The sequence below is a fragment of the Vidua macroura genome, chromosome 1 (assembly GCF_024509145.1).
Source record: "Vidua macroura isolate BioBank_ID:100142 chromosome 1, ASM2450914v1, whole genome shotgun sequence".
Lineage (NCBI taxonomy): Eukaryota > Metazoa > Chordata > Aves > Passeriformes > Viduidae > Vidua > Vidua macroura.
The window spans coordinates 107,542,834-107,564,232 of record NC_071571.1 but is presented as its reverse complement, the minus strand read 5'-3'; the positions used below and the strand labels follow the sequence as shown (position 1 = coordinate 107,564,232).

The 21,399-nt window shown below is 41.5% G+C and overlaps 1 protein-coding gene across 1 annotated transcript in view; it reads left to right on the top strand.

The window, feature by feature from the left end:
- Positions 1-3,538: 3,538 nt before the first annotated feature.
- Positions 3,539-21,399, top strand: part of NPC1 (NPC intracellular cholesterol transporter 1) — a 26,715-nt gene continuing 8,854 nt past the window's right edge. Inside the window, exons 1-14 of the mRNA XM_053992304.1 lie at positions 3,539-3,698; positions 10,392-10,514; positions 11,766-11,872; positions 12,454-12,629; positions 13,515-13,682; positions 14,289-14,538; positions 15,778-15,854; positions 16,493-16,863; positions 17,219-17,445; positions 17,820-17,920; positions 18,805-18,907; positions 19,856-20,045; positions 20,437-20,619; positions 21,257-21,371. Of these exons, the coding sequence (XP_053848279.1) occupies positions 3,621-3,698; positions 10,392-10,514; positions 11,766-11,872; positions 12,454-12,629; positions 13,515-13,682; positions 14,289-14,538; positions 15,778-15,854; positions 16,493-16,863; positions 17,219-17,445; positions 17,820-17,920; positions 18,805-18,907; positions 19,856-20,045; positions 20,437-20,619; positions 21,257-21,371 (2,269 nt within the window). The 5' untranslated portion in view covers positions 3,539-3,620. The remainder of the gene's footprint in view (positions 3,699-10,391; positions 10,515-11,765; positions 11,873-12,453; positions 12,630-13,514; positions 13,683-14,288; positions 14,539-15,777; positions 15,855-16,492; positions 16,864-17,218; positions 17,446-17,819; positions 17,921-18,804; positions 18,908-19,855; positions 20,046-20,436; positions 20,620-21,256; positions 21,372-21,399) is intronic.

Genomic DNA, 21,399 nt, shown 5'->3' with positions numbered 1-21,399 from the left:
AAAACAGTCTTGGAACAAGCTACAGTGGTTTTGCCTAAGTGAGTCTACATAAAACCAGAGGTATGAGAAACTGGGTGAGACTTCTCACTCACCTGTTGCAGCTTGTCTGCACACAGATTGCAAGACATCCCCAAGGAGAACATCTCACTTTCCCATTTGCATGGTGTTGCTCAACATAGCTCCCAGTCCTTGCAAGTGCCCCTGGGTGTTATTGCAATAGAAATAATAAAGGCTCATTATAAATTATGGAGAATAAACAGCAATAGACATTTAAATTGATTTTGCTGCAAAACAGTCACGTACTGTGTTTCCATTGGTAGGCACAAGTAACTCTACAGACAGATTGCCATCTAGAAATTGCAAGATCATTACCACTAGGTGTTCAGTTTCTACTGGAAGTGGTAACACAGGTTTCATTTCTGCATTGAATAAAGGGATGGATACACAGTAAAGCCCATACCTCTGCAGGCAACACTCGTGGCTTTCCATCAAAGACACAGAACACAACAAAGTTATTTCACATGAGCTTTCTGGCAGGCAACTTTACACCATCCAGGGTATCCAGTGAAGGAAAGGGCTGATTTGACCCTAATGGACAGTTAAAGGACTTTTCAGTGAATTAGTAGCAGGTTCTTCTTCCAGGCAGGAAAATTTTGTTTTGTATACGCTGCTGAGAACCAGAATAAGTGCTTCCCATAAACCTTCCAAGTCCGTAACAGTTACGCATAATCCTGGGTTTAAAAGGGAACCTTATAAAACATAACTTGGTAAATGTCCTTCTGAAGGAGCAGGTAGGAATTTGGAATGTTCTTTCCATGTGTATCACAGACAAGGCAATGAGCTGTTGTCAGCATGTTGACCTGGGTTAAATATTCCAGGCTACTTTTTCCCTGCCCACAAGGAACAAGATAACCTTAAGGTGACACAGTCATGGTGCCAGCTTTGTCATTGATAACACTCATGCAATTGTGCTTAAATGCCCACGAGCTGCCAGGTATAGCTCTGCATCCTCATCCCCCAAATCTGGCACAGAGCCATGACCAAGACTAATGGCTGCTGAAGGACTGAAGGCATACCCTGCTCTATTCACCTGGCTGCCAGGGAATAGAGGCCACATAAAAACAGATACTTGTTTTGAGTTCCAGCATCTGCCATTGTGCAAGATTTCAGTGTTTGTTAATTGGTCTTCATACCTACACCACTTCAGCTTGTGAGTGCAAAAAGGCAGCACTCTGAGGGATTGCACTGGAGTAACAGTGTGAATTTAGTCAGCCATCTAGAGATACTTGCAAGACAGTTAGATAAATATTAAAATACCACCCCTTCTCTCTTTTTGTGCTGCAGGTAGTAGGCAAGGGTGATGTTATGGATTTAATTCTTTTCTTTTATGGTGAAAGTTGTCCTTGCAGTAGCTTTCCACTTGCTTATTCCACAGCATTGTACATTGGTTCTCTCTCAGCTCTCATTCTTAAATCACTTATTCACTATGTTATGTATACAGAAAGAAAATACCATTTCTTTTCAGTCAGTTTTACTATCATTTGCTTTTTTTTCACACACACTGAAATAAGGTTGTTGCATTTTTTTACCTTGCAGCTATGCAAGCTATGCCCACTGAATTCTATGCTTAAGTGGAGTGCCTTGAACTAGTTCTCCTGCTTCCAGGATCACACTGCATAGTCCTCAATAAATTTATTATTTATGGCATGAAAGTTAAAACACAGTGCAACTTTAACTACTCTAGCTTTGTTTGGCACTTGCCAAATGCTAAGTCTTGCATTTAGGGTGGAGTAATCCCACAGAAAAATACAGGCTGGGCAGTGGCTAGATGGAAAACAGTTTGGAAAAAAAGAACGGGGTGGTTGGGTGACACGCTGAACATGAGTCAGCAAGCTGCATCATCAGCAAGAGGGTGGTCAGTAGTCAAGGGTTAGGGTTCTTCCTCTCTTCGGGACATGTCAGACCACAGCTGGAGTGCTGTGTCCAGGTTTAGCCTCCCCAGAACAAACAAGAAAAAAACCCAAACCACCAAACCAACTCCCCTCCCGCCCCAGAAAAAAAAAAAAAAAAAAAAAAAAAAAAAAAAAAAAAAGGGAAGAAAAAAAGGAAACAAACAAACAGATACTGACATACTGTAGTAAAATGTATTTTACTGCCACCCCAACAGCCGGCGCTGCTGGAGCTGTGAGCTGTGTTTGCTCAGCCCGAAGCTGGCTGTAGGGATGTCTTACTAATCGCTGCAGCTACCAAACGGGAGGATGTGGAGAAGGAGGAGTCACACTCTTCTCAGTCAGGCACCATGACAGCATGAGACAACAGCCTCCAGATAGAACATGGGAAAATCTCTTTAGATACAGGAAAAACATTTTACACCAAGAGTAGTCACTCAGTGGAAGAGTTTGTCCAAATAAGCTGTGAAATCTCCATCTCTGAAGCTATTAATAGCCGGACAATTCCCTGAGCCTGCTATAACCGCGTTCTACTCTCAGTGGAAAGTCGGATTACGTGACCCCTGCGAGGCTGCCGGCCAACACGCCAGCCCGTGAGGCTCTGACACCCAGACTAGTCTGCGTTTCCGTCAGCAGATGGCAATATCAGCTAAATTACATGTTTCAGTCTAGCAAAGCAATGCGCATTACCTGTCTGGGGAGGCAATAAAGTGTCGGGGAAGGCAATGAAGAGGTGGGGAAATTAGAGACTACATGCACGGGAATGCCTCACGCCCTGCTTTTACTGTGCCTCCTCCCAGCCAGGTCCCGAACTGATTCCCAGAGTCCAAACCCAATGTAACAGAGCCCAAACACGCAGATAGCTTTAGCAGAGCGCAGCCAGCGCTCCCAGGACTGCTGATTGCGACAGCGGTCAGGCCACCCGGTGTCAGCGCGTCGAGAGCGGACCGGACAGCAGGCACAGCCCCGGGACACCGGGCACAGCCCCGGGACAGCGGCCCTTGGCCGGGCCCGGGGCTCCCGAATATCGCAGCTGCACGGCACGCGGGGGGTTTTAAAGCGACTTTTGGTGTCTACAAGCTACGCGATTAACACTCTCGGGCGTAGATGATGCCGCTGCCCGACTGCCGGTGCAGCTTGGGCGGGATGGTCCATCCCGGAGGGGTACGGCTCCGTTCCCACACCGGGAAAAACTTCCCTCCGGGGCCCCACAGAGCGTCGCCCGTCCGCCACCGCGACAGGCCGTGCTGGGGAGGCGGTGCTGAGGGCGGTGTCTCTGGGCGGGCGGTGCTGAGGGCGGTGTTTCTGGGCGGGCGGTGCCGGGGGCGGTGTCTCTGGGCGGGCGGTGCTGAGGGCGGTGTTTCTGGGCAGGCGGTGCCGGGGGGAGGTGGTATCGAGGAGGGTGTTCCCGTTTCGGCCGTACGGGGCGAGGCGGTGCAGGGGGCGAGGCGGTGCCGGGGGCGGGCCGGTGGTCGCGGTTGGCGGCGGCGCTGGGGCGGCCCTCGGCCTCTCCTCGAAGGGGCTGGCGGCTCCGCCCGGGTAGGCGAGAGCGGCCCTTCCAGACTGCGCGGGCGCGGCTGCCTCGCCGCCCTCCGCCTCTTTCCATCCGGTGCTGCTCCGTGCTGCTGCCCACAGCGCCTGCCGGTCATCCGCGCTCCAGCCCGCGCCGCCATGGGGACCCCTCAAGGCAGCCCCGGGCGAAGCGGCCTCGGGTTCCTCGTCCTCCTGCTGCTTCTGTCGCCCGTGCGGGTGAGTCCGTGGGGTAGGGAATGCCGGGCCTCCCGGCGCGGTGGGAAATAGAGGGAGCGGCGGGTGGGCAGCGGGATCCCGCGGGTGTTGCCTGGGGCGGGGGGAGCCGCGGTCTCCCCTGCGCATCCCGCGACCGGGTGTCCCAGGCGGCGGGGCTGGGTAAGGGCGGCGGTGTCCCGGCTTAGGCCCCTGGGCTCGGGGCGGCGCGAAGCTGAAGCGAGGTACCGAGGTGTCCCCTCCTCGTCCCCGGTGGGGCTCATCCCCCTTCTCCCGTGCCCATGGTCTTCGTCAGGACGAGGCTGTCAGCCGGTGGCGCATCAGGCCCGCCGGGAAGCACCCGCGAACTTCAGTCTGTGCCCTCCCCCTCTACCCCGTCCCCTGCGGTCGCACCCGGCAGCGGCAGCCCCCGGGATGCCGCGTTCCCGTGGCGTGCTCTGGTTATGCAATGCCCAGTGCATGTGAGTGGCCACGCAGTCACATGCTTGGCAGAGGCTTGCAGATGTCGTTGGTGTCTGGCTCGCTTTGCTTGGGGTGTAACTTAGGCTAGGTGACGACTTCTTGGAAGTAATGATCTGTACGGAGTGAGAGCTGCTGTTTTTTCATGTGCCGGTAGTAAGACTACATATTTCCTTAAAATCGAGGACTAGAGTATGTTTGACTTCTTGGGAGCTTTATGAAAAAATATGATAAAGCATTCACTCATTCATGTTTTGTTATGCTGTAGTGCAAGCTAGGAGCAAGATACTCCACATTCCTCTTGAGAAACAAGGAGTGTCTTGTAAGCCTTAGTGATTGGCTTTCTTTCCCTCTCTACCTACGTTCAAAACATACTTTCTAGGTCAAGTTTCATGATTAGCTCTTTTAAAACATAGCAGTTTGTCATCTTGTGTATGTACTGTTCTCATATCCTCTTCGAAAAAACCTTTTTAAGAGCTTGAACATAAAATGAGGAATTCACTCTTCTATTACCACTGGAGAAGGAGATTGCTAGTAGTGACTCGTGATCTTCAGATGAGTAACTAATGGTACTTCACAGCTAACCAATGCACCTTTATGTAATATTTTTTGGAGGGAGATAGCATCTTGGAGCCATGAGGTGTGTCCTAGGCTGGTAAAGAAATGACAGAATGCTTTCCTTATCAGGAGGATACTGACCTACAGGAACTCGAAACAAGTTCCCCAAATATTTAGGGGAATCCTTGCAGAGGCTTTGTGGTCCCTCGAAGTAAACATTGCAAAATTACTCTAACCATGCAGGTCTCGGTTGTGTACTGTGAGAAGGCAGAATGTGTTTTTATTGGGGATTTTAGCCATTAACTCTTCTTTACAGCCTGACACTTCACAAAGAGGACTCTTGATATCTTTCAAAGAGAAACTGGTCCTTCAGTTAGACTGAGCCTATATAGTGTTAGATGCTTGCTGAAGAGAAGCATTGTAAAGGTAAACTGTTCTCTCCCTCAAGTGTACTGCTGGTATAATGGTTTTGTGCTTTCAGTTGTGATGTTTGTAATCCAAAGTGCCATATGTCATGTTTTTTTTCTGTTTCAAATCAGTCTGTGGACTGGAGTGGCAATTCAGCTCACAGTCTTTCCACTACATATGCGTACACAATGAACTTGAAGTGTTCAGCCTGCATCTTTCACTCTGAACAGTACATGGTACAAGATTTCTGCCAGCTATCCATTACTGTTTTATTTTCTTATGAACGTCCTAATGCACTAGATGGTATTTGTGTGCTTAATGGCCACTATTGCAATTGATCTTTGTATAATTGTACTAAAACACAAGCTGTTAAATCACTGGCTAATCAAGGTTAGGTACAGCAGCTAGGACCCCAAGCTGTATTTGATTTTCTGAAATCCCATGGGAATGTGTTAATGACAAGTGCTGCTCTGCCAAGTGGCTGCAGTGTGGTGTTACCTTGTCGGGGATGGTGGTGTAGCTCCAGAACAAGACAGTAACCACTACATCTAAATTACTTCCTGGAAAATCAGGAGTGACTTGTTCAGCCTTTCTGGATGGAAGGTGAGGAAGCTGCCTTAGAAGGGGAGAGATGACTGAAGGGAGTGACTGGCAGAACTGAGTAGTACCTACCTAGCCAAAACAATCCAGGTGTTGTGAAGTATTATTATTATTAACCTGCAGGACATCAGAGCTGTTTTGGTGCAGATGGACTTAGTTGCAGACAGGTGCTAGCTGGGGGCCCTGCACTTCCTGATCATGTATGCATCCTTGCAAGTAACATCAGCTTGTCCCCACAGATACTGAATTATTACTGTTATTGCAGCTTTCTCTTCCTACTTGACTTTGACTTTACTGTGGCATCTGAAATGCACTTGGATAACTCCAGAACTGTGGCTTGCTTTGCCTGACCAGGAGTAGTAATGATTTTTCCATCTGAAAGGAAACAGGCTGGTGAGCAAAGGAACAGGAGGAGCTTGGCAGATAAGGCATGGCTCTGAACAAGTTACTGAAAGAGACAAAGAATAAGAATTAAACCTGTAAAGTTTCCTTTAGTCCATGCACCTCTTTTCCCCACAGGAAGGGTTGTGAGTAAATATGCACCTTCTGGGGCAAATCTGAGTTTGATCTGGTCACCTGTTTCCATAAACCAGTCTTCACCCATATACCATACACCACCCATTTATTAAAGGTGGTATAGTGATATTTCCTTAGAACTCTCAACCTAGTTGGCAATAGCAGATATTAAGGGGGTGCAGGGGAAGAGTGTGCTCTTTCCTGGATTGATCTTTTTGCCCTGCAAGATCCCAGATGCATCATCCTAGATGAAGGAAAGGGAAACAGCTGTATCTGATGCTCTTGCCTTTTCCATGTATTAGTAATCCTAGTTTGAAGAATCAAACAGTGTTCACTTGTCATCTGGTATTTGTAAGACCACAAACAGTTGCTGTTTCTGTGTACAGCATCATCATTGTTCTTTGTCTCCTTAACAGCTATGTATTCATTGATAGTGGTGAATGCTGCTGGAAGTATCAAAATTTATTGGTTTGTTTCAACCTGCAGTTGAAGGAACATGGGCTGAATGAAATGTGTTTATGATCTGTTGTGGAATACTAGTTCTATTACAAATGAATGATAATGCTTGGGAACCAGAAAACTCTTAACAGAACTTTTGTAGAATGCTCATACTCGTTCATGTGCAAGTTCTTTATAATGGCTCCTAGAGCCTTGGCCTGAGGTGAAATTTCTCTTCAAATAGACTAAGCCTGCCAGAAATAGGAATGTGGTTTTCTGAACTCTGAGGGTTGGTGTTAGTGTACTGACAAGTGGTTTCTAAGATATGCTAGAGGCAGGAAGGAACAGCCTTTATCTAGGGTTATGTTGATGTTGCTTTATGAAATACTTAGGAAAGTCCCATTTTAATATGATCTTAACAGGAAAACATACAGAAAAAAGCCAAAACCATGAACTAGCCCTGTGTTACTTATGGAATATTTTTAAGTATTTTGCCTTGTTTAGAAGGCAGATGGGTTCAACATAGAATTTTGCTGTTACTTTTGGGGCTAGGCTTTCGCCCACTTAAGAAACTTAATACCCAGGTGAACAATTATCTGACCTAAAAGTCTGACTCTGCAAGCAGCAGCTTTGTTAACTATGACTTATTTACAACCACACTTAGTCATCCCTATCTCACCCTTCCCTCACAGGAGCATTCTTCTGAAAGAATGGAAAAAGCAAAGTGCTTGTCTGAGTCTCTAACTTAATCTAGTTTTTACTAGAGGGTTTTCAGAGGGAAGAACTGTCAGCTCTATCTTATCTGTGGTAGTGAAGTAGTTACATAGTTACTTGTATTCCTGAATGCTGCCTCGGCCATAGGAGACCAGTCCTCTCCTGTATTTTGGGGCTGACTCAATGGTAAGCAGGCTATTAACTTGTTAATGTTCAAGAGCTGTGCTGTTCAATTTAGGCTGTTGATGCATAACGATTTGGTGGTTTTTAGGCTTATTGACTTGGTTCAACCGCTGTAAATCAAGCATCCCCAAAGCTTACTGGTTCAGGGAACAAACTTATGCTTTTATTAGTGAAACCCTACTAGGTAATGGCATAAATGTAAAATCTTAAGCTGTTTCTGGAACTGCCTTCTTGGTGTTAATAATGAAACAGAGAATTCAGACTTGCAGTTCTAGGCCCAAGTGCTCTTCTAATAGTTTAAAGCAGCTGATCTGTTCAGCTTTTCTTAAACAGGCTGAAAGTTTGAGTGGCAAACATTTTTTTTTTTTCCATTGTATGTTTTATTGCTGTGGAACTTCAGGAATGTGATTTGAAATTCTTTATCCAAATTCAAATGTAAACTAATACTAGGCCGAACTTTGTCTTGCTTTATTTTTCTTTTGTGTTTAGCTGGATACCTTTTGGTACATTACTGTCATGTGCAAGTAAGTTGTTTTATGTTCTGCCCTGAAAATGATGACAGAAAGCCTTGTAGGTAAATTTATAAACATAAGACAGATTGTATTTTGTTTTGTATCCATGTAGCTCTAACCAAGGAATCGCTGCCTTGGAACACAGATAATGTTTTTAAAACAATTGAACTATCAGTCAGACTGACACAGTAGCTGAAATTTACTCAAGCTTTTCCATGCAAGAGGTGCCCTGATAAGTTTTTTGTAACTGTTAACTGCATTACCAGTTTTCCCACACATTCCACTCTGGAAGAAACTAAGTCTTTCTGTAAAGAGTGGGTTGATGAATTTGTGTGTTTTAAAAAATAAGAAATGTTAGATAACAAGATGTAATGAAACACAGAAAGTGTTTTTTAGAAAGGATGATTACAAACCATTCTAGACTAAATACAGAAACCAGCCTGATACTGAAGAAATAATTAATCCTTTTCTCACGGGCATTGCAAAGTAGCTCCGAATTCCTTGCCCTTTTGCAAGAGTAGTAGTGAATCTGTGTTTCTTCTTGAAGAGACAATTAATTTCTGATGCTGGTATAAACAGCAGAACTATTTTCACTGCTAGTAGATTGTTTGCTGTTAAAGCTGGGGCATATAGGTATGAGGACGCAGAGTAGAAGATGATGACTTCTAAATTTGCATCAATTTAGTATTAACTTCTTAGATTACCTTGACACATGAACAAATTTACAATGTGGTTTTGAGAAATAGCCCACAAGTTATGGAAGTTTGACTTTTTGGGTTATGCTGGTGTTTGTAAGTGCAATCTTAAGGGACGTTATCCAGCTTGTATCATAGAACATGGTAATACTTAACAGCTGGTTGTGGGTTTAACTAGAAGATGTACTAGAATAGACAAATGAAATGGTGATCTAGATGAGTGGCACTGAGACTGACTTTTAGACCTGGCTTGCAGTGAGTAACTTTGAATTGGCCTATGTTGCCTGGTTAGGGGAAGGAGGAAACAAGTCTTGGGTTGAGTAAATTAGTGATGGTTATTGTCCCTGATAAACTACCAGCTACTGATGTACTTTTTGAAGAACTGTCAGTGTTGTTCAGCACAAAAATGGATGTTATGGAGGCACTGTGTTTCTGGGTAGCTCTCAGGTATTGTCAGGACAGCCTTTCAGGGGCCTCTCTGGTTGGTAAACAATACATGGTCAAGCACAAAGCACAGCAGTCTGCCCTTGCAGCAACAACATATGGTGTCTCTAAATGCTAAGTCAAGGTTGTTCAGAAGATCAAAATAGGTCAGTTATCTCTCAAACTGTACTAAGCAAACTCCTGATCAGAGATGGCAGAAGTGTAGTAAATGTTTGTGCAGTCTGCTTGCAGCCCAGGTGGTACGAAACTTTGGAGCTATATTAAAGCTTTTGCTGTAAATAACTTGTTATTGCATTAAATGTTTTAATTTTCAGAATAAATATTTTGGCTTAATATCTCAGATGTTTCAGTGTCAGTACCACTGAACAAAAATAAAAGGCTTTCAAGGTGCCACTGCCTTTTTTCAATTTCTTTTATGCACATTTCTGGATTTTCAATAGTCCCTTAAATTAAAACATCTTTAAAATTAGGCTTTTTTCTTAGCACTGTAATCCCATTTAAATGTTCCATGCTTAAGCTTGAAAGTGGTGATGGAGGGCATCCTTTAAGTTTGTGACAATATATGTATGGCAAATACAGAGGTATGAAGTTCTGTTTCCGAATCCTCTCTGTGCTGCTATTTCCTCAATCTGTCACTGTAATAAGTTTTCAGGAAGGATCAGAAGGTGTCAGTAGGAAGTGAAATTGCACATAAGCCGTGAGTTTATCTCCATGTGCACGGACTCATGCTCTAATGTGACAGTTTAACCCACCCATTATTTTGTTGTCTTGCATGAACAAATTATTTTCTAAATTGCCTTGTACGTGAAGATGTTTTTCAGGTATTGATTTAGGTTCTTCTATAGTATATGTAGGTTCTTCTATACTATATAAGATTTAGGTTCTTCTTCTTATACTTGATCTTAACTATAAGCAGTGCACCTCCTGTTTCTGTAATGATCAAGGGAAGGTGGAGAGCTAAGCTGAAGATCCCTGGTGATGTGCACCATGTCCAAAACACCTGCTTTTGTTAATGGGTGTTTTATGTAGTACACACTGATGTTTTAATTAGCAGAAAGTTATCTAATCTGGACTGCAAGTGGCTTTTGGAGTAATAGCACATAAATTCTACAACAGCTGAGATATTTGGCAACTAGTCCTTGCAGTTAAACACTTATTTTGTTGATTAGGTACTTCCACAAATGTGTGTCTGGTATGGAGAATGTGGAGTTGCTTCTGGAGACAAGAGGTACAACTGTGCTTATGATGGGCCACCAATAGCACTACCAGAAGATGGCTATGACTTAATCCAGGTGAGCTTCTCTTGTAAGTTTGCTGCTAAAAAATAATTCTTCAACAGTAGAATTCTGTATTGGGTTCTTTTGGACCTGTGCTATGACCTCTCATCCTAACCTGATGAGAAAGTAGACAGATTGTCTCTGATTTCTCAGGTCCAACTGGGTTAAGGTAATTTACCTCAGTTTCTTTTCAGAGGTAGGAGAAGTCTCCAAAATGTGTTTAGCGGCTGTCACAGACAAAACCTTAAATCTTAAATATAGGGTTTGTTCACTTCCTTGCATATTTCCCTCACTGGTTTGACTACTCTTTACGCAAATTGCTTTTTTGAAGACTCTCCCAAAATATGTGTTCCACAGTTATGCCCTTCTGATCTCTAAAGGACAAGACTAAACTATTTTCCTTCAGATGATCATTCCTGATAAAGGAAGGTGCTAACTGATACTTGTTCAAATGGAGCAAATTTGGACAAAATTAGCTGTGCCTAGTGTGAGACTGTATTTCCTTACTTGGGCTTCAGCTGCCAAAGTGAATGAAACCACAGTCAAAATAGAATTTATATATTTCATGCACAACACAGCATATTGCCAGATTTGCCTTCTGGCATCTGTTAGTTCAAAGCTTTAAAGAGTTAAATAACTACAGAGTTAAACAATGGTTAGACTGGTGACAGGAATGACTTCATTAAATATGTAGGTGAGTTAACTGCTGTTGTGTGTTGTTTCTGAAGACTTAATGTACAGTTCTCATATCTTACTATTGGATACACTTGTGTTAAATGCATTTGTCTCTTCTACACACTGAACATGAAGCAGCTCTTCCAGGTAATCAGTGGTTTTATGGTTAGTGGCTTACCTTCTGAGACTTTAAAATCTGATACTATCCAGAAGGAGTACTAGAGGATAAGCTGCAGGAATACTTTCAACTTGGATAAACATGTGTTGTCTTCTTTCCAATAGGCTCTCAAATGCCATTATCATTCTATATATAGACTCTGGTGACTAAAGTTCATCTGAAGGAGTTTTCAAAAGGAAGTGCTGCCTTGAATAAAAGAAGTGAAAAAAGTGATTCTTCTCTCTAGTCTTTAAACAAAAATCTTGTTTGCTGGACTGCTTTTCTCCTATGTGTCTCCCACAGCAACAGCTACTGTGTTCTGAAATATGCTGACACAGAGCCCATGATATTAATGAGTTCTGAAGTCTTAAACATGCTTTTTCTTCCTTTCCTCTTGATCTCAATGTTGTTTGTTTTTTGGTTTTTTTTTTAAGGAACTCTGTCCAGGTTTATTCTTTGGCAATGTTAGCACTTGCTGCGATGTTCATCAGCTTCAGACTTTGAAAAATAACTTGCAGCTGCCTCTGCAGTTTCTCTCCAGGTATGCTAACGAATGGCAAAGCAACTAATTTTGTAACAGAATAACAAAGCACTTGTCTTCAAGTAGACTGTAGAAAAAAGTGGTAATTTCATTTAAAGGATTATTGGAGCAAGCTGCTGGAGTGACTTTCTCATCCATAGCAGCAGGCTGTAATGTCATGAAACATGTATAAGTCTGGATTGATTTAGCTGGTAGAATAAACTTTCCCTTAGCTTGTCTCAAGCTACTTTATCTAATGAAACCTTCAGAAGAGGGCAACCAAGTAGCATTTGGTCTTGTTCTAACTAAGACTTGAAGAAGTCTTCCTGCTATCAACAGTTAAGTTTTTCTTCAAATTCTAGTAAAATTGTTTGAATCTGCTATTTGAGGCAGGTAATTTTATTAGTGATTTATGGTGCTTAAAATTGTTCATCTGTAGCATCAACAGCAGTTGTCATATTGCTGATTAAAGTCTTACAGAATTTAAATACTTTGTTCTGTTGCTCTGAGCAGAATGTTTATATTTGCAAGGCATATCTGACTTGACCTACATAGCACCTTTACCTCTTAATCTAATTGCTGTTCATTGGCTTTCCTTCCAGATGTCCATCGTGTTTTTACAACTTGATAAACCTCTTCTGTGAACTGACTTGTAGTCCAAATCAGTCTGACTTTTTGAATGTTACAAGCACCATACCTTACTATGATCCCATTTTAAAAGAGAACAAAAGTAGCATTACAGAGCTGCAGTACTTCATTGGAGATCGATTTGCAAATGGTGAGTAAACAGTTTGTTAATTTACCGTGGTTTTTGTCCAGGTAACAAGACCAGTGCTTTTTCAGAAAGAATTTGGAGGGGGAAACATCTCTTTGACTGTCTTTTTGAAGTTTGAATCATCACATAGGTAACAGTAGGTCCCCCTTAAAACTCATGGAACACTTCGCTTCTGCCTGGGCAGGGGACATTACACTGACATGGTTAAAAGTTTTAAAGGTTCAGCTGAGGATAAACATCTATACAAATGGTTTATAGCTGATAACCCTGGTGACTATAACTTCAGAAAAATAAAGTTATTGCCACATATTGAATGTCCAAAGTCTACCTGATACTAAAACAGTCTGGCAAGCATGATAGTAAAGTTTGTACACAGTGTACTACAATGGTTCTCTAAGAGGTACTCAGTCTTGAAATGGACTGTCTAGTCCTTTGTCAGAATCAGATGTTTTTAGAGAACAATACATTGGGGTTGTATTTGGATTTTGTAGCAAGATTAAATTAATTCATTCCATCTTTTCATGCTTTTTGCAGTGAACTTTAATAAAATTGAGACACTTGAAAGTCATATACGGCCCACAAGTTGAAAGTACCTTAAATGCTTTTCATAGCTTTCCCTGAAAATAATAGTAGGTAATGTTTCCTGCCAAGGAGAAAAGTAGGTTCTAGCATAATGCAGATTTGAGTGGCTTTCTCAGAGCAAGGGAGCTGTAACAAAGCCTTGCAACCTTGAATGCTATAAATACAAGTGAAAGCATTAGTTCACTATCCTAAGATGTTTCTACTTGAAAACTGTAAGTATGTTCCTGGAACTTGGGGAGTCTGTAATATTGGAAATACTTGGAATGCTTACTCAAATTATAACATTGGTTTAATGACTCTTCCCAGCAATGTACAATGCCTGCAAAGATGTAGAGGCTCCATCAAGCAATGTTAAAGCACTGGGGTTGCTGTGTGGGAAGGATGTCAAGGACTGCAATGCAACCAACTGGATTGAGTACATGTTTAGTAAAGACAATGGACAAACTCCTTTCAGCATAATTCCAATCTTTTCAGGTAAGAAACTGAGTAGTCCTTGCCTTTGAAACTCCTGTCAAAGGCTGGGTGCTATGGCTAGAGCATTGATCTTTAAACAGCTGCCCAGCAGTGAAAGTCTGCAGTCAGAGACTTTCAAAGCAATGTGAGATTAACTTTTTTTTTTTTTTTTTTTTTTATGCTTGGGCTTTTTTCTATACAGCTTGTTACTGTAGAAATCTCTAGAACTCTATGATAGACTGAGCCTAGGTAACTGGCTACTTGTATTCCTTGGGAAATGGGCAGTACCCTCATCCTTGAGTATTTCATTAACAGGAAATTGTTACACATTTCACAATCTGAATAGATAAGAGGGATGACAAATCATTGCTGAGATGATAGAAGTATGTGCTTGTTATTTTTACAGACCGAAGTGTTATAGACATGACCAGTCATTTAATTATTAGACAACTGTAAATAGCTGGTACCTACTGTGGAAAAGGCAGTGGATTCTTCATCTGTAAGACCAAGAAATGCTGCTCTACACAGGGGCTGTGGACTTTCATATAAAGGGTTAACTCACATAACTGGGAAGGTCTGAATTTTTCCTGGTAGTAAACTGTCTCTGCAACTTGTGATTTGTCATAGATGTTCCTGTCCATGGAATGAACCCTATGAATAACGCTACCAAAGGCTGTAATGAGTCCATGGATGATTCAACAGGACCATGCAGCTGTCAGGACTGTTCAATTGTCTGTGGTCCAAAACCTCAACCCCCTCCATTGCCTCCTCCTTGGCTATTGTTTGGTTTGGATGCTGTGTATGTCATCATGTGGCTCTCATACATGGGATTTCTACTCATATTTTTTGCACTAGTTTTTGGAGTCTGGTGTTACAGGTAAAGCATTCAAAACGCTGAGCTCTGCAAGTCAATTGTTTATCCCTGAGAACTTCTTTGCCCTGGTCGGATACTTATGTCTTTGACTACTTCAGCCAGCTAAAAGTCGCATTCTGTAGCAGATACCACATATACTTACAAAAAATGTTCTAACAGCTAAAACTACCTGGTAGAAAGTGATTACAGAAATTGGTTTAGTTGATGCACATGTGTCATAACATTCCTTGCTACAGAATCACAGACACTATTCTTCAACTTTCATAACTCAGTATGCAGAAAATACTGGGAAAACACACATTCATAACAAAACAGTCACTGCCCTATTGCAAATTAAGTCATGAATACTTTTTCCTAGTCTCCTATTTTGAAAAAAAAAACTAAATGAAAGCTGAACTTTCAGTAATTGTAGCATATCACCCTTGATCACATGGCTGGAGCACCTCTCCTATGAAGACAGGCTGAGAGTTAGGGCTGTTCAGTCTGGAGAAGAAAAGGCTCTACGGATTCCTTACAGCACATTCCAGTACCTAAAGTGAGGCTACAAGACAGCTGGAGAGGGACTTCTTACAAGGGCATGTAGTGACAGGACAAGGGGCAATGGTCTGAAGCGGGGGGAGAATAGATGTGGGTTAGATCTTAAAACAAATTCGGTACTGTAAGGGTATTGTATCAGTGGAAGAGGCTGCCCAGAGAGGTTGTGCACTCTGTTTCTGGAGGTGTTCAAGGCCAGACTTGATGGGGCTCTAAGTAAACTGATTTAGTGAAGGTGTCCCTGTTCATGGCAGGGGAGTTGAAATTAGATGATCTTTAAGGTTTGCTTCTAGCCTAAACCACTCTGATTCTATGGTTGTTCAGTTATAATCAGCAAACTGAAATTGCTCTATAGTAAGAATTAAGTCTGCTTGGAAAAGGATAGTGGGTATGACAATTTGATATGTTCAGCAGCCTTACCCTAGTGGGCATCACAAAATGGTTTGTTTGAGATGCCTGGTTCATATTTCTAATGTAAAAGATCACCTGCAGATATCAATTTAGGATCAATTTAAATAAATTCTCTGTGTTGCTAATGCTAGTGATCTTCTAAATGTGCATAAAAAAATCTGTGCTTGATGTAAGCTGAAAAAGTTTCTTAAGATAGCTGACATGGTGTTCCAAAAGATCACAAAGCCGGAGACTGTTGTACAAACAGTACAGATGCCTTTTTGGACAAGCAGGATAACACAGCTTCTTGCCTTGCAGGAGGCGGCACTTTGTCTCAGAGTACACCCCAATTGACAGCAATGTAGCCTTTTCCGTGAATTCCCGCCGCGACAATGGTATGTCTTGGATAACAGTAACAGGTTTATTACAAACTCAAGTGTATCAGTTTCCTATGGATGGGCTCTGCGGTTTTAGCTTTGTTAGGCTATAAGTCCATTCTGAGAGGGCCTTCAGCCTTTTGACCAGCATTTCTCTTCTTTTAGAGTAGTACTTACCCCTATTTTACTGGATGCTGAAAGCCCTGAGTACACCCATCATTGATCTAGCTAATCTCCAAGGAAGTTCTGGAGAGCTTTGTTGTAGGAGTATAGGGAGGACAACATGATGCTAAAATCAGTTCGATCATGTTTTGACTCATCCATATATGCATTTAAAGCATACTAGGAAAGAACTATACTGTAACTTGTGTACTGGCTGAGGTAGCTTGTTTTATTGCTTATATATATTTTAGCTTTATTTGCTACACCTGCTGCTGTCAAACCCAAGCTTACCTTACAAGGGGCAACACAGGTACGGGCTGTTTTCTGCCCCTTGGCCTCAGTCAGGGATTGGTCCCAGGATCTGACTGTCAATTGAGACATAGCTTCTGGTGCTTCCTACAAACAGAATAAAATTTCATCTTTCTTGTAGTGAACTCCAAGAAAATGCAACTTAACTGACTTCTCAAATATTTACTGTTTTCTTGCTCTTTCAGGAGACATTACCTGTGGTGAAAGGCTTGGTGAAAGGTTTGAGAATGGCCTGAGGATGACATTTACGTCATGGGGGGCTTTCTGTGTCAGAAATCCACGTCCAGTTATCCTCTTCTCTGTGGTCTTCATTGCAATGTGCTGCTCAGGCTTTGTATATATTAAAGCAACTACAAATCCTGTAGATCTCTGGTCAGCCCCAAGCAGCCAAGCCCGCAAGGAGAAGGAATACTTTGACACACACTTTGGACCTTTCTTCCGTACTGAACAAGTTATTATTCAAGCACCAAAGAGCCGCCCAGACACCTACTCGCCTTACCCATCAGGAGAAGATGTACCTTTTGGGCCTCCCCTTACCAAAGATATTCTCCATCAGGTAACTGGGACTTTCCAAGAGCAAAGACCTAAGCATACTTAACAGGTATAACCACATGGAGTTGGCTTCCACGTGCAATGTTATGTATCCATCAAAACAGTCACTGGATATTCATATTAAAAATCATTGCCTTACTATAAAAGCTTTTTGCTGAAAACCTTTATGTCAGACACTTGCATGCCAAGTCTCCGTTCATAGTATGAACACAGAAATAATGTTCTTGTAATGTGCTTCTATCAACATGTGCCTCTGTCTCTGGAAACTTGCAAGAATATAGCGTGCACTTAAGTCCTGTCTTGAAGGGAAGTGCTTTCTTGTGCTGCTCTTAAACTATGGTTTGTTTTTTTTTTTAAAGGTACTGGATTTGCAGGATGCTATTGTCAACATAACTGCTTCTTATGACAATGAGACTGTAATGCTGAAGGACATTTGCCTGGCTCCTCTTGCTCCCTACAACAACAACTGCACTATCTTGAGCGTACTGAACTACTTTCAGAACAGCCATTCTGTTCTGGATCACACTGTTGGGGATGAGTTCTTTGTCTATGCTGATTACCACACTCACTTCTTATACTGTGTTCGGTGAGCAGTACAATTGCATGTTTTTTAATCAAGTTACCAGTTCAGCTTGTTTTTGTGTGGGTACTGACTCTGGTTTATCTTAAACATGTTTTCAATGTTTCTGAAGAGTTCTGAACAGAAGATCAGTTTCTAAGCTTTCTCTTTAGTTTATCGTTCAGTTGGTTAGAAGGTACTCCTTGCCTTAAAGGCTGTAAGACAGACACCTTTAAAACTGTATTTAAATTCAAAGCAAATGTAGCACAAGGGCAGTGTACTACTAGCAGTCTTGTCTTGTTTGTCTTGATTTTCAGTTACAAAAAGCAGCTTTTTACTGTTCTGTGCTGGGCCTCAGCTGTCAAGCAGAAGCTAACAGTTGTTGCTGGTGATCTCTTTAGGGCTCCAGCATCACTAAATGACACAAGCTTGCTTCACGATCCCTGCTTAGGAACATTTGGTGGACCTGTATTTCCATGGCTGGTGTTAGGAGGATATGATGGTGAGTGGCAAAACAGTATTGCAGTATAAGTCTGACAGTACATACTTGTGTGCTGTTCTTGGTGCTAAAGGTGCATTCTCATTTAACACAGCTGTTTAAATGCAGTCCAGAGAAACTGGAGTTTTGTTAACTTTCAGTAAGTAAGGGCGTTTTAAGTAAGTTTTCAGTAGAACAGTGCTGGGATTGGAGACAGACTACTCTGGAAGTGCAAAATGCAAGCAATCTGTAATTAGAACATACTTGTCAACAGGACAAATGTTTGATCTGCTTTGGGCCTGGTAAAAGATAAAGACATGAAGTAGCTCGGGTTGACATGCTGGGACATATGTATATTTTGCTTTGGCTTAGAATATTTTGTCACTGATCTGACAAAGCAGTTAAGAATAAAGTGTTCACAAAGGAAATTCTTTCATAATTACTCTTAAGCCAGGATTTTGTTCAAGCAATTTATCTAATTAAACTTGTGTTTAATATATCTAAAATAGTGTTTAAAGGCAAGCGGTTCTTTATTAAACTGTAGGGGATTTGTATTTGCTTTGAGTAAAATCTAAGTATGCAAGAGGTACAGTGTTTAGGAAGTCACATTTCTCATTAGATGGAAAATCATATTCAGTGGTTATACAGTAGTCTAACTGTGCAACAATGTAACATTGTGGTGTAATGAACATGTTAAACAATGAATAATTACTCTGGAATACAAATTGTAGTGCTTATCAGCTTTTGGTTCTTATTTCAGCATTTCAGTGTATTTGAGAACTCAGTGGTGTTCAGTGGAGTTGTAGGGTTGGAATTGCTTTGGGCAATGCTAATTTTAAACTTACTTGTATCTTATACTAGAATGTAAGTTCCATTTTTTAATTCCAAACTTTTTATTTATTCTACAGATGATAACTATAATAATGCTACAGCTCTTGTTATTACTTTTCCTGTCAACAACTACTACAATGACTCAAAAAAGCTGATGAAAGCCTTGGCATGGGAAAAAGAGTAAGTAGTCTTCCTGTGTTCTGAAATGCATGCATGACTTGAAGCAGCTTTTAAATGTTGATAAGCAAAAACACCTGCACTATACTGATGGTTTTTCAGTGTAACTACAGGGATGTTTTGAGAGGCAGCAAAACTGGTTAAAAACAGACTGCTGGTCATAAGAGCCTCACTTTGTCTGGCACACTTAATTTGCTTTGAGGCATAGGTTCTAGTCCACCTAATGACCATTAGCCCAGTAGTACTTGCCAATAAGTAACTTCAGAAAGGATTTATTTTATTGTGGCTAGAATTGCACTGGTAGACTCTTGAATTTACTGGACCATTAACCATGGGTGGAAAGGTTGAGCCTGATGCTGTAGTTCTTTACCTTTAAGTTTTAAAAATGTCATCCAGATGAACATCTAAGGCTTTCATCCCCCTTACCACCTTGAAGAGCTGGCTTACACAAGCCAGCTGCTCTAGTTGTCAGTTCAGATAAAAACTACTGTACTAGAAAGTTTGGGACAAAATAAAAGTATGACAAGCATCTGCCTGTGTCACAAGCACCTCCCAAATTGGGGAACTGAAACAAGGGATAATAAATTGTTCCAGTACTGTAAGCAAGATGCAGTCATCTTTCCTGTGTGTATTCCTAGGTCTAGCTTTGAGGAAAATTGTGCTTAGAGTTTGAAATAGCTAATGCAAAGTAGCTATTGGTCCTCAAATGCTAGATAGAACATGGAAAGTATTTCAATGCAGTGTATTTTTAGCTCTTAGAGTTCCAGGTATGTGTAGCCAGCACCTCTCTTTTAAAACAGAGAAAGGTCCCCTCAAACTACTGTCTGGCCACAGTGTACTCTTGTACCACACAGATGGTGTAAATATGCCACCAACTGAGTTTCAAGTATTTCTAGTGGAAGATGTTTTATCCTTTTAAAGTGTGATCGACCTTTTGGTTTTGTTTTTTAGATTTATTAACTTTCTGAAGAACTACAATAATTCAAACTTAACGATATCATTTTCTGCTGAACGGAGTATTGAAGATGAGATCAACCGTGAAAGCAACAGTGATATTAGCGTTGTGGTGATAAGCTATATTGTGATGTTCGTGTACATATCGATAGCTTTGGGACATATCCAGAGCTGTAGAAGACTGCTGGTATGTGTACAGTTGTCATTGCTGTAAAGAGTGAAGCTAGAGCTTGCTGATAGCTGCAAGTGACTTAACTATTTTTGTGGAATGCTGATGTTCAATTTTTTATTAGAACATTGAGTCCTCCTTGGGCAGGATTTAGGGGGAGCATTGTTCTTGTACTAGACAATTCATGTGTTTCATAGTCTCAGCTAAGATCTTTCACTTGATGTTCAGTTAACATCATCTTTAAGACTTGTAGCTTCAAGGTTGATATTTTTTTTTAAATATCTGGATTTTCAAAAAGACCCTGAAAAATTTTCTGCTAGACTAAATGTTAGAATTTGGCTTTTGCCTTTGCAATAATTATTCTGTGGGATGATTCTTGTTTGGCTGATGTTTAGTACAACTTTTTTAGGTGGATTCGAAGATCTCTCTGGGCATTGCAGGCATCCTGATTGTACTGAGCTCAGTAGCATGTTCTATAGGCATTTTCAGCTACTTTGGAATCCCACTGACACTGATTGTGATAGAAGTAATTCCTTTCTTGGTGCTGGCTATTGGAGTGGACAATATCTTCATTATGGTTCAGACACTTCAGGTATTTATTCTTTCATACAGACTTCTAAAAGTGCCTGTCATTTTTGAAGGCTGTAAACTTGGAGCAGGAAGTCTCCAGTGCTTAGCTCAATTGAGCAGCTCTGGACTGTCACAAGTGGAAAAGAGCCAAGAACTGTGTACATTCTGCCTTCACAAAAAAAACCCAACAATTTATGTCTCTGCGTTTTTCTTACTGCTGCTTGATATCAAAATAGTTGTAGAACTCAACTGGTATTTTGATCACTTGTAACTTTAGCATATTGTAAGCAGTAGTCATGAACTAAACTACATGCTTAAGACTAGAAAATTCTGACACTAAGTCTTAGTGGGTAATAAGTTTTTTAATTTGACAGGTTCAGTAACCCACTGAAACTTGTACCGCCTCTGTTAAATGTGTAGTTTTATCTGAAGTACTGAACTTGGCACTATGTTTTAAATTTCAAACAAGACAACAAGTAATGTTCAGGCTGTTCTTGTTTTAGAGAGTCTCAGCTGTTTTTTATCTAACTCTTGTTAATGCAGTTAAAGCAACAAAAGATACTTAGGATATTTTAAAGTTTTGGGGCTTTTAAAGCCATATGAAATAGCTTTATAAATTGCATGATTCCTAATAATAATAAATTATTGCCTCTAAACAGAGAGATGAACGCCTTCAGGGTGAAACTCTGGATAAACAGATTGGCAGAGTCTTGGGAGATGTAGCACCCAGTATGTTTCTCTCATCCTTTTCAGAGACTGTGGCATTCTTTCTTGGTAAGACTCCTTTAATATTTGAAGATAA